The sequence below is a fragment of the Bacidia gigantensis genome (assembly GCF_019456465.1).
Source record: "Bacidia gigantensis strain McMullin 20006 chromosome Unknown contig_132, whole genome shotgun sequence".
NCBI lineage: Eukaryota > Fungi > Ascomycota > Lecanoromycetes > Lecanorales > Ramalinaceae > Bacidia > Bacidia gigantensis.
Window position 1 is genome coordinate 496,379 of NW_025408592.1, and position 12,540 is coordinate 508,918.

General features: G+C 48.6%; 4 protein-coding genes across 4 annotated transcripts; 3 read left to right on the plus strand and 1 right to left on the minus strand.

Annotated features, from left to right (window-relative positions):
- Positions 1–3,032: 3,032 nt before the first annotated feature.
- On the plus strand, positions 3,033–4,334 carry KY384_001425 (uncharacterized protein; the record flags this gene model as incomplete). Its single annotated transcript, XM_044809955.1, has 2 exons — positions 3,033–3,679; positions 4,046–4,334. The coding sequence occupies 2 exons, from the start codon at positions 3,033–3,035 to the stop codon at positions 4,332–4,334; spliced, it is 936 nt and encodes a 311-aa protein (XP_044672967.1).
- A 1,177-nt stretch (positions 4,335–5,511) lies between these two features.
- On the plus strand, positions 5,512–9,510 carry KY384_001426 (uncharacterized protein; the record flags this gene model as incomplete). Its single annotated transcript, XM_044809956.1, has 3 exons — positions 5,512–9,177; positions 9,230–9,436; positions 9,487–9,510. The coding sequence occupies 3 exons, from the start codon at positions 5,512–5,514 to the stop codon at positions 9,508–9,510; spliced, it is 3,897 nt and encodes a 1,298-aa protein (XP_044672968.1).
- A 773-nt stretch (positions 9,511–10,283) lies between these two features.
- On the minus strand, positions 10,284–11,165 carry KY384_001427 (uncharacterized protein; the record flags this gene model as incomplete). Its single annotated transcript, XM_044809957.1, has 4 exons — positions 10,284–10,415; positions 10,472–10,831; positions 10,881–10,973; positions 11,100–11,165. 4 exons carry the CDS (start codon positions 11,163–11,165, stop codon positions 10,284–10,286), a joined length of 651 nt encoding a protein of 216 aa, XP_044672969.1.
- Positions 11,166–11,532: 367 nt separating this feature from the next.
- Positions 11,533–12,507, plus strand: KY384_001428 (uncharacterized protein; the record flags this gene model as incomplete). Its single annotated transcript, XM_044809958.1, has 3 exons — positions 11,533–11,605; positions 11,626–11,967; positions 12,029–12,507. The coding sequence occupies 3 exons, from the start codon at positions 11,533–11,535 to the stop codon at positions 12,505–12,507; spliced, it is 894 nt and encodes a 297-aa protein (XP_044672970.1).
- Positions 12,508–12,540: the final 33 nt, after the last annotated feature.

Consider the following 12,540-nt stretch of genomic DNA (forward strand, 5'->3'; position numbering starts at 1 on the left):
GTGTGCAGTGATAAAGGTATGAGCGTTGATTTGCTTGAGAATCGTTGGCTATTGCAGGCTTGTTGTGGTCTGATGTTGAGCAAGAGGATGGAGTCATTAAGGCTCTTTCAACTAGTGATACCCTGTTGTCCTAGATGGTATGGAGCAGATGGATTTAAGCTTCATGTATACGAAGATACTTCAAAGGACTGCATTACCGCCGCTGGGTCACTCACTTCTTGTTTCGTTACGGAATTCGGCTTTACTACTATAGGGAATTCTTCGCGAGGTTACAGCTTCGTAACCATTCAAAAAGTCGAAATCTAACCCCAGAAGTAAGCCCCAGCAAGCTTTCTTCACGGGTCTATCTTGTGTTCCACAGGCCTAGGCAGCTTTACATGCCATAATACCAGTATCGAGCATCGACATTGCTATTGGCGGACCTTAGCACGGCGATGTGGTACAACGCAGGAGAGCGATATTGTTCGTATTTCCAAGTATTGTGCGCAGACTACAGGGGCCAGGCCGTTACTACGGTCTTCATTCAAAGCTGCAACGGTGACAGTCAGGATACTTGCACTTGTGGAAAGGCTGTCCATGCTCCTAACGCCAGTTCTCATCCTATGTCGTAGTCTGGCTGTGCCTTCAACGTGCTCGAACTCTACATGCAGCTACTACGAGTCACAAGCTTCAAACAGAGATCTGAGTCGAGGGGCGAAATGTCCTTCCTCTCCCCATCAACAGAAGTAATGTGGCCACGGAATTTGTGACGCCGATCATAACGACCATGCCAGAATACATCCGCTTGTGTTGCGTCAGATGAGCATGCAAAGGTGAAATCGGGTTGAGTTTCAAGACAGATTGTCCAACACGAGGCTTGACTAGCGCCTGACAAGAGATCTTCTTTGATGCGTACAACCATGATAACAGGTCTTGTCACACCCCAATTCCCTTTTCAAATCCTTAAAGAGCTCTTCTCAACTCAACATCTAATCTTTATCTATATCTCACAAAACACACACACACACACACACAAACACGAACAGGACCACGCACCTGCAAAACGATATCACAATTTCATCACTATAACCTACATTTCCCAAATGTGCTATCATATCACAGGCTATTGCAAAACCTGTAAATTCTTCTACAACGCAGACTTCTGCGGATGCGAGCCGAAGCTCAGAAGCTCCACTAGATGCGAGGGAGCTCCGGCATCACTTGAGCTCAATGGAAGTCAATGCCCACGATGCAATATCTTCGGCTCAGGCTACTCATATATCAAAGGACGGGACATGTTCTGGCAGAAGCAACTTGCTGATGTGGCCCGCGCCTCCGGCACAAAGGCCAACATTGTCGCCACGATCGGAGAGGGTTTGGGAATAATCGAAAGTTTGGCCAAGGATCCGCAATGGTATCGAAAGGAAAAAGTCTCCTCTGAACTTATTGATCGAGAAGAATTCCTAACCAACCGGCTCCATGACTTGTGGAATGTATGGGTGCTGGAAAAGTCTCGGTTGATGGTCGAGGCAGCGCAGGCATCTTCTTGTGAGGCTCAGGGAGAACTTGGATCGACCAATGACAGTGCTGCAATTTTGACGGGCAATTCGGGGAAAGCTTCAAAGAAAGGACTTCAGGCTTCCGTGGAAGACGATACGGCTCAATAGTGAGATATCTTGAAGAGGAGATTGGTGTCGAGATACATGGAACTATTGGCATCACATTTACGTGCAAATATTCTGTTGAGAATATCACGAAAACATATCTTTAGGCCTGCAGGACTGTCTTTTCCGAGTTCTTTTTACTGTTTTAAGATGTCTTGAGAGTAATCACACAATGCTGACTTCTAAGACATGATCCCGAAACATAGTTATGCTCTATCTAACTACCTAAACAAGGTAATAAGACTCCGAAGAGCTAGTCCCATATCTAAACGTCAACTGACTTTTTAGGATTGCCTTCCCATATCGAGCCGCATGCCTTACTGTATACTTTCGCTGCTTTTATTTGCCATGTTCTTCATAGTAAAGAGAAGCGTATGTGAGCGGGAACCAGACGGCAATGCTCCATATGCCAGAAAGTGAAGCTTTATCAGGTGAAGGAGTAGATCAACAGGAACACACCCTTTGATGAGTCATTTATGAAGCCACGTATAGAAGCATTCACCCCCAGTTCGGATTTATTAGCGCATTGCTCATCTTGGCAGCGCATACTTGAGGAATATCCGAACTGGGGGTGAGTTCTACAGGATTGAAAATGCTGGGCACTCTTAGCGCGCACGCTTGCAGCTCTAGGCGTGGTAAGGCTGCCTGGTACGCAAGGCTTTTGGGATGAATTATTTTCCGATTGTCGATGATCGAGACTAATCCGCGCCGACCTCCATTCTCTCGCCAACTGGCAGCCGCATATGCTATCACCTCTTGCTCACTTCTCTTGTGCTATTGGCGTGATCATGGCTGCATCTGAAGTGGCTAGTCTAGTCAATCGCGCTACTTCGGTGAAGCAAGGGTGAGCCTTGTGTCAGCCTGATATCAAACCTTTAGGCCACAATGCCTTAGCCAAAGCCCAGCATTGTAAATGAAGGCCCGTTCGTTTTAGCAGCTGCAATTTAGGAGAGGTAGGTGAATGTCTAGTGGAAGATCATGGGCGCTGCCTGCGCCCCGTCCGCCTCATCCTGGCATGGCGTTTCAGACTCCAATTGGGCTTTCACTGCCTTGTTTGAGTCAACCGAAGGAGGAAGGAGCAGTGAAGACCTCGTTCATAAATGGGCTGCCCTTGTCTTCTGTTCTCTTTACTCCTTCCAACTGCTATCAAAGTTTTCGCCGCCTAACATTTACTCAATTTTTAACTTTCACCAATCTGGCCCATCTTAAAGAAGGCACAAAGCGTACAAAATGTGTCGAACGCATATCCATCACTTTCAAGAATGTGGCTGTAAAGTCAAGCCGTCCAAATCAGTGCCTTGTCGAACCGTTGAGAACAACCCAAAAGCGAAATGCCCTTTCCGTCACAAGAATTACGGACCTCTGCTTGCGGAAAGTGACGGAGCATGTATGAAACATAGGTACGACAAGAGCTACGATGGGCTGAACGACGTCGAAACGGTCTTATGGGGTAGAAACGCACGGAATATCGAGGACGACCTCGTGAGAGCAAGCGATGCTGAGGACTCTGATCTGGTGCATCCATCCGACGACTCTGATCCAGACGACTCCTTGGAACATGAGGACAGATATTATCGGAAAAAGGCAAAGCGAGGAGCTCGGAGGATGCGCGGGCGTAATGAAGCAGAACTCAGGTCGACACCTTCGATCGACTTCGTAGATGACGGAACGTCATACGAACCTGGAGAGGGTTACTCAGACGACTCAGCTGATGAGCGTACATCATTCACTGATAGACGGAATGCTTCAGAGAAGTCCACATACGAGGACGTGGCTTACTATCAACAAGGTCCGGCAGTGACGAAATCGAGCAAGTACAAAGGACCATACGACAACTCAATGCCGTCAAGTCGAGGAGCACGTTATCAGCCCGAGGACCTGCGGCTCATCAAATCGAGCAGGCATCACCAAGCGAGGAGCAAGCTGGTGCAGCCTTATCATTCTTCTGCAGTATCTAATCGAAGAAAACATCATCAATTTGAACACGAAGCGCTGGTACCTGCGAGCAGAGAATCGCAATATCACAAAGCCCTACCGTCCATTAGCCGGCATGGGCACCGCCATCGTGGGAGGAGTACAAGCTCCCGTTCTCTGTGTTAGGACATACCTACTTCACCATCCCAAGGGAGTCCGAAGCTTGAAAAGGTTGGTGCAGATCTTCCGCATTGATTTTCCAAAGCTTGGACTGGCAGTGACTTCTTGAAATGCAAAGTCAACTTGCAATTGACATTTCCCGTGATTGCAAGAACGATTTTTAGTACGATCTGACTTCGAGCGAATAATTTCCAGCAAGTGGGTTTCCTCGCAAAATTATATTGATTGGACAGAAATATATTTTCCCCTTCGAATTCGTGGCCTTGACTTTTCACCCAAGATCAAGTACTCCCTGAGCTCTGATCAAGGCAAAGATCGCCGTTTCTGAACATTTTCGAGTCCGACAGGAAGATTACTAAAGACCATGACTTTCATGTATTACATTCAACTTCTCTAGTACTAAAACAATCCACTGCTTGGAAAGCCAAGGGCAATGTACGGACGAAGCGGCTTAGGAGGGTCGACAAGCAAACGAAGGAAGGGCCTACCTCGAAGCAGGCGTATCCCGTACTGTATAACTGCTTGGGCGGTCATATGCCACACGAGGTCAAGGAGCAAGCTGAAGCTGAAGCTGTCCTACCAGAACGGAACAGATGAACGACAGGAAGCTCCGAAGATGACTCACATGACAGCCATAGACAGCGGGTAAAATGGAAGAGTTGCTTGCGAATGTCGTTGCTCGGTTCCTCGAAAAAGAGACGGGGGCAGGTGTTCGATTTATTCGTTCGGCTGTCATACTGGTTCACATGGCTGTGCTTGGCCTGCAACGGCAAGTACGTTCACCAGCGGAAAGCTCGGCTGACCGCAGTTCCACGGATTTCGGACGGCAATGAGTTTGACAAAAGTCTGTCAAAGCGCTGTATGTTGTGGTAGGCGATTGGGCCGCTCTCCATCAAGTGATTTGGTGCGCTGTCTACGGCATGCCACAGTATGTTGAACAAGCGGGCATCCCGCTCGGTTGCTGCGAGATTGGTTCATTGATCAGTAATACTCGTCGTGAAGGGTCGCTTGGATAGCACGGCGGCTTCGGGCTTTCGAATTCATTGCCTGATGCTAAAGCTTCAGAGCGTTACGGAATACCGAAGTGCTTCCAAGCTCAAGTCAAGCATGAGGAGCAAGACGAGGACGTAGCAGGATGGTGTCTGTTGCTCGTGGCATGGAGCTGATGTCTCGCTTCCTGTTGGGTTGGAGTTGGTAATTTCAACGAGAGGAATTGTTGGGTAGATCGATGCCCTAATTGCGGGCCATCTTAGAGCCTCTAAGGTAGGCACGACCGGCGCGGGGAGCTGCCGGCAAGGCTAGGGACTTCTAAGAGAAGCTGAAAGCATCATCATCATTATTATTGTCTGTTAGTGTTTACCAGCGTAGATCTGTCGACAGTTACACTCCTTTGTTGTCTGCGCTTTTCTTCACTTCTTTAGTCCGCTTCTTCGCTTGATTCATCGCATTGTACGACTTTTGCTACGCTGCCACGTCGTCTTGTGAGACGGCTCACCGAGCATATCAGACATTCTCAAGGGTACCGGTGGGCATGTCGGAAGGCGCAAATCGTTGAAAAGCAACCCACGCCAGCCTTGTCACCAGTGCATCGCTGTCTGAACACTTTTCTCCTCCCTCACACAATGCTGCTCTGGTCTTCGACACCTTTCCAACGTAATTTCGCTCGACACTCTCCTTGACTAAACACTTCTAGTCCTTGCCGGTCATTGGCTGTACTTCGCCACCATAAATTGGTCGCTTCACCTTCAGCCTTGTCACTCTCTGTTCCCCGACGATGTACGCCTCCTCGCCAGAAGATACAGTACCTGATCTTCATGGACGTCTTGCCGCTGCGAGATTAAAGTTGCACACTTTAGACTCTACTCGTGACGACTATCAACAACAGAAAGACATTGCAGACTTCGATATTGGCTTTCTTGAGAAAGAGATTAGAGAGATACAGAGATCAACGTATGATATGTTGGGTCCACAAGAAATCGCCCAGTATCAGCAGTTGGCAGGTCAACCTTGGAATGGCAACAACGTGCATAGTCATCCTACAGGACGGCCACAGTCGAGTGACGCATCTTTCCCGAACTCCGGCTACCCCACGTCTCATGCCTTTACAAATGGATTAGATGGCCACTTTGCCTCGGATGGTCTGATCAGGGGTACTGGGTATGGTGTAGATATGCCGGGTGCCTGGAATGATGAGCCAACGGAACCTCGTCAGGCTCTTCCTGAGTCTCCACAAGAGTCTAACGGATGGTCGACCAATATAACGTCGATGTCCAGTCCAGACATCGACCAAGCCCTTCCCCGCAAAAGGCAGAAGGCAAGCCATATATTTGACGAGGAATCCAACAGTGAGCATCACCCAACGGCTCCTACTACCACCAACACTAGTCCCGCTAATTTGGACTCCTACGATTATACCGAAGACATGTTTCAAATTCTGGGCGGAAATCCAAAAGAGATGATGGCTGAGATGCACGAAGAACACCTTTTACAGGAGAAGCGGGCGGAGCTGGTTCGTCAAGATGAAGCGCTGGCTAGAGCTATTCAAAGACAATTCGATGGTGATAATCACCTTGAATCTGGAAATATGATGGGAAATGCATTTGGGTCTTCGAAACAATCAAGGTTTAACGGCAACAGTGAATTCCTGGAGCTTTCGTCGGATCCGTCCTCCGCTCTCGATTCTAGTCCTAACACGAATTATGTAAAGAGAGAGCACCCGACATATTTCCACCAACCTGTTAAGACCGAGCTAAGCCCAGAGGCACCCGATGCTAATTCCTACCGACGTGGAGCTTTACCTATAGCTTCTCCTCAGCGAGTCAAGACGGAGGACGCGGGCCCTAGTCGATCGGCAAACGCAGAATTCATCAACCTATCGAGTGATCCTAGTTCGCCGATGGGCTCTGCTACCGGGATAGGATGTGACAGTAACCATCCCATCAGCCTTGATTCAGATCCGCTCTTCCAAGATTTGTTGAGAAATGACACGCCACATCACACAAACGAAGTCATCGATCTCGATGACGACAGTGCTTCTGGTTTCGCGGCATTTAATGGACTTGCTAAACATGCGACTCACTTCGGCCACACTTTCTACGAAGATGTTCAAAACCTTTACAATAGGGCTCAGGCGGTTGTCGGCATGGGAGGAGGCTCTGTCTACGGTAACGGAATCAACAACGCTGCACAGAATGTTCCTTTCGTCGACCTTTCTAACGGGATCGGCGAATTCTCATTCTCGCCAACAGCAATCGCTAACAATGCGATATCTCGACATGGCATCAACCCATCGGACCCCGAAGCTTATCAAAGCCTTGTCGATCGTGTCAATTATGTAGCATCCGATCCAACTCGGACGAAAGCTGAAATAAAGGCGTTACTGGAGAACATCCGTCCAGATGAAAACCTGCCTCCTGAAAACCGAGAAGGGACTCCAGAGGCAATGACGTACCCTTTGATGGAACATCAAAAGCTTGGCCTCGCATGGCTACGGAAGATGGAGGAGGGTGAGCAAAAGGGAGGCATTCTGGCCGACGACATGGGGCTTGGTAAAACCATCCAAGCCTTGTCATTGATGGTCTCTCGTAGATCCTCCAATCCATTGTGTAAAACGACGCTTATCATCTGCCCAGTCGCTTTGCTGAAGCAGTGGGAACGTGAGATTCGTTTGAAGCTCAAACCCGGTCCAGAGCATAGTCTAAAGACGTTCATATTCCATGGTAATACCCGCCTGGCGTCATGGGATACGCTAAGAAGATCTGACGTCGTTCTGACTACTTTTGGTACGTTGACGAGCGAATACAAGCGGTATGAGGGCATTGCAATGAAGAAGAAGGCGAACCCAAACTGGCGGCCTACTTCAAAAGACGACTCTCTCAGCTTGTTGAGCGATGCGAGCCTGTGGTATCGTGTAATCATCGATGAGGCACAGTGCATCAAGAATAAAGGTACACGAGCTGCCAAGGCTGCCTTTGCGCTGAAGGCACAGACAAGATTCTGTATGACAGGCACCCCCATGATGAACTCAGTAGATGAATTGTTCTCCTTAGTCCATTTTGTTCGGATCGCGCCGTGGAAAGAGTGGAAGTACTTCAGCGACAACTTTTCGAAGCCACTCAAGAGCAACAGCCCACGTGCTAAGAAGCAAGCAATGGAGAAGCTCCAGGTCTTACTGAAGGCCATTCTTATGCGCCGGACGAAGAAGTCTATGATTGATGGCAAGCCAATCCTGAGATTACCGCCACGTCATACAGAGGCCGTACAGGCTGAGTTCAGCGAAGACGAACAGTCATTCTACCAGGCCCTCGAAAATCGGACCCAACTACAATTCAACAAATATCTCAAAGCAGGTACTATTGGCCGCCACTATTCGAACATCCTTGTCCTGCTTTTACGGCTGCGCCAAGCTTGTTGCCATCCGAACTTGATCAAGGACTTTGCAGAGAAAGCCTTTGACAGCGAGCTTACTGGCGATCAAATGGCAAAGCTTGCGAAGTCCCTCGCAGATGACGTAGTCGCTCGGCTCAAAGAACAGACTGAGAACGATGAAGTAGGACTCTGCCCAATCTGTATGGACGTTTCCGAGAATACCACTATATTCATCCCTTGCGGACACAACGCTTGTTCTGAGTGCTTCGCTAAAATCACGGATCCTACCAACGCTATCGCTGGTGGAGACTTTGGAGAACGCGGTAATCGTGAGGCGGCATGCCCCAATTGTCGTGGGAAGATTGAGGTATCGAAGATCATTGACCACCGTACCTTCAAACAAGTCCATATGCCACAAAATGAAAGCATGCTTGAGGAGCTCAAGGAGGAACGAAATGATTCGGATGCTTCATCTGATACCAGCAGTGATAGTGAAGACGACACAGATGACGACGTAGATGCGAATGGCAACTTGAGAGACTTTATAGTAGCAGACGACGAAGATGGGCATGAGGGGGTTTCGTTCAGAAAGGCCCAAAAACGTGAGAACCCAACCAAATATAAAGGCAAAGGGAAGGCGAAAGAGAAACGACCAAGGAAGACCTTAGCATCGCTGAAAAAGGATAGCATGAAGAATGCAAAAGCCAAACGCCGATACCTCAGAAGGCTAGAGAAGGAATGGGAGACCAGTGCTAAGATCGAGCAGAGCATGGACATATTGCGCAATCTGCAAAGCGAGGCCGACTCAGAAAACAGACCGCCAGAGAAAACCATTATCTTTAGTCTATTTACGTCGTTGCTGGATCTCTTGGAGATCCCAATCAATCGGGAAGGTTGGACCTATCGACGATACGATGGAAGTATGAAAGCGGATGAGCGCAATCGAGCCGTCGAAGACTTTACTGACAAGAAGGATTGCAAAATCTTACTGACGTCTCTCAAAGCTGGAAATTCTGGCCTGAATCTAGCGGCTGCATCGCAGGTCATTATCTTCGAGCCGTTTTGGAACCCGGTAAGACTATCCGTGAAGCTGATTCAATTGGATCACGCTTACATATTCCTAGTATATCGAGGAGCAAGCAATTGACCGTGCTCACCGCATTGGTCAACAAAACCCAGTCTATGTTCATCGCATACAAGTCAAAGGCACAGTAGAAGACAGAATTCTCACACTACAGGAGAAGAAGCGTGATCTCATTGAAAGCGCCCTTGATGAGAATGCCTCGCAAAGGATCAGTCGGTTGAGTACGCAGGACTTGGCTTTCCTTTTTGTAAGTTTGCTTGTCTCTGGCCCACCATGAACGCACTAATATGTCTTCAGGATGTTCCTCTGGTTCGAGACTAGAGCCCGGAAATGCTCATCTGCACCGATATCTTGACGAAACCTTCCTCCACCGACGACAATAGCTCTGATGACACAATTACACGGCCTTGGCGCCCATTCAAGTTTCCTTTCTCGATTTTGTTTTCGCACTGTATCAAGCACAGCTATAAATGCTGTACATACAATTGGCTGTTGACCCGGACATGGAAGGTGATGGATACCCCAGGAGGCTTACATACTTGCTCGTTCATATATTTAGCGGGATGACAATATAGCATGCATTGCTTCATTGTACAATAACATATATCAAAGCACAAATTGAGATACTATATTCTCTCTTTGCACCAAATTCGCCGCTGAATCTCGGCTTCTCCTGGCTTATCATTTTTGCGACTTCGTTGAAATCATACAACATGAGAGGGAGGACTTTGCAACGGACAAATCTTTAGCTGCTGTAAAAGAGATGGCTCCGATCAGGTCATTGTACGATCTCATTCCATGCAGCAATGTCATGAAATCCAATGTATGCGCAACGAAGGGACCCGGATACAGAATGTTCATGGATACTTGCAGACATTCTAATTTAAGAAATCTACCTACACCCGTATGTCGTAGCCACCGTTGGGTCAACATCCTACTTCGTCATCGAACGACACTCTGATTCCATGTAGTCTTGAGCGCCCATGAACAAGAGCCCAAAGACTGCAAGGATATTCCTGTTCAATCCCATGACGACCCTCTTTCCCCGTCTCAGACTCTCGCTTCATCATACCGTATTTCATGTCAACATCCCTCTATAGATCTGGATCCTCCTCATCAGGCAGTGGCTGGTTGGCTGCATCCTCCATCTCCTTGTTATACTGCTCGAGAAGGGCGTGATCGACCTTCATCTCAGGGGGCGCTAGGGCGGGACTTGCGACGAATTCCTACAGCTCTCGTCAGACATCTATCTCGGACCCATTCTGCTATATATTATACTCACCAAAGCCGAGTTCCCAACAAGCTTCCTCGCCAGCCACAAGAACGGTTTCTCAAAGTTGTAGTTCGACTTGGCGGAGATATCGTAGTACTGCAGATTCTTCTTGCGGTGGAAGGTGATTGTCTTGGCCTTGACCTTGCGCTCCTTCACATCCACCTTGTTACCCGTGAGCACGATGGGGATGTTCTCGCACACGCGGACTAGATCGCGGTGCCAGTTGGGCACATTCTTGTAGGTGATGCGCGATGTGACGTCAAACATGATGATCCCGCACTGCCCGTTGATGTAGTAACCATCTCGTAGACCACCGAATTTCTCTTGTCCTGCTGTGTCCCAGACGTCGAATTGGATAGGCCCGAGGTTCTTTTCATTTGTTAGTCATCAGGTCGTTGGGGGATGGGGGAGGGCGTACTGTTGTAAAACCCAGAGGGTGGACTTCGACACCCAAGGTTGCGATGTACTTCTTCTCGAACTCTCCTGTCAAGTGTCGTTTGACGAAGGTGGTCTGCAAGGGTAATGTTAGCTCCTGCTGTGTACAGTTGACGACGGGTGTGGTGGGGCGTTAAGAGGCGGGGAGCAGTAGCTTGAAGCGCAAGAGCGTCGGCGTTGCGGGGAGGATTCACGAACATACCTTCCCTGTACCACCGTCACCGACAAGCACAAGCTTGAAGGTGGGTGGGGTCGCTGCGGCGGCCATACGTTCTGGGCTTCTGTATGTCAAATCTTGCGTGCTATCTCAGGTGAATCGGAGGGTTGTAAAATTTGCTGGACGATCGGAAAGCGCAGATAGAGCTGTGTATTGATGACACAAACACAAATCAGGAGCTTGAACGGTAGTCAAGCGCTTGGGAGGGAGGTTGAGATGTGATATAAAAGATTGTGTTGTTCGAGCTAAATCGGATTCAACCTCTTTATTTGATTAGGCGGTCGGCAAACGATGGCTAAAAGCGTTGACTGCCCAACCACCTAGTCTGTAGGTTGCGCTTATATGACCAAAGCTACCCGCTAATGTTTAGCCCCATAGTCGGACAACGTATTGAAGGTAAGGCATGCCAATTTATGTCATGTCTGTGCTTGAATTGGCGTTAGCCAACATAATCGGCTCCTCCAGGAAGAAAGACATGACTTCCTGGGTTAGTCGGTGATTTTAATGGCAGGAGTGCCAGTTGCTGGTGGCTTCTCACAGTCCACACTTCCGTCTCCACCCCCTTCGTCAGCTGCATCTGATGTAGCTCCTCAATCGCTACTACCCCGATCTAGAGATTCACCGCTCAAGCCCGGTGGTCACAAGCAGAGTGGCTTGATTGACTACGTAGACAACAAACTGCTCAACGTATCTAGAAGATACGAGAAGCGATTCAGCGCGAAGCTTGGGAATGAGGATGGAGACAAGGAAGGAATTCCGATTGGTGACACGGAGATGAAGGGCTACAATGGTTTCGCGGAGATGGCAAGAGACTTGAATGCGGTGATTGATGTTGTTTGGGTATCAGGCACTCGTAAGCATACCGAACCCAATAGGTCGACGAATAAAGCCATAGACTAATGAAGGGTACCTAGCTTCACTACAGATACCATACTTCTTGACCATTGCACTCACGACAACTAATGCCCTGTCTCCATTTCAGTTTTCTCCACGAGCCACATTTCTCTTGCTGAAAAGACTTGACGCTGCATTTTCTTCATTGCTGCGTGGTGTGAATGTGGAGACTGGGGAGCAGCTACCTGGAATTAGAGGCAAGAGAGGCAGGCCAAGCATTACCGAAAGCATCAGGTTGAAATCCATCGTGGAAAGGACCCGTGTTGCTATTGTTGAAGCTGCAGGGAAAGGCGAGAGTGTGACCGACGGCGGTAATGAATCGGGTACAGACTACGATGCAATGACAGATGATGACTTCGATGATGATATGACGATGCAAGACTTGAGCATAGAAGACGAGGATGATAGGTGGGAGATGGAAATTGCAAGAGTCTATGAGCGGACCGTCACGGAGCTTGGATCGATTTTAGATGTATCTGAGTCAGGTCCTTTTGGGTGAAGGCAAGATTATGCCCGAGGCCTCAATTGATAA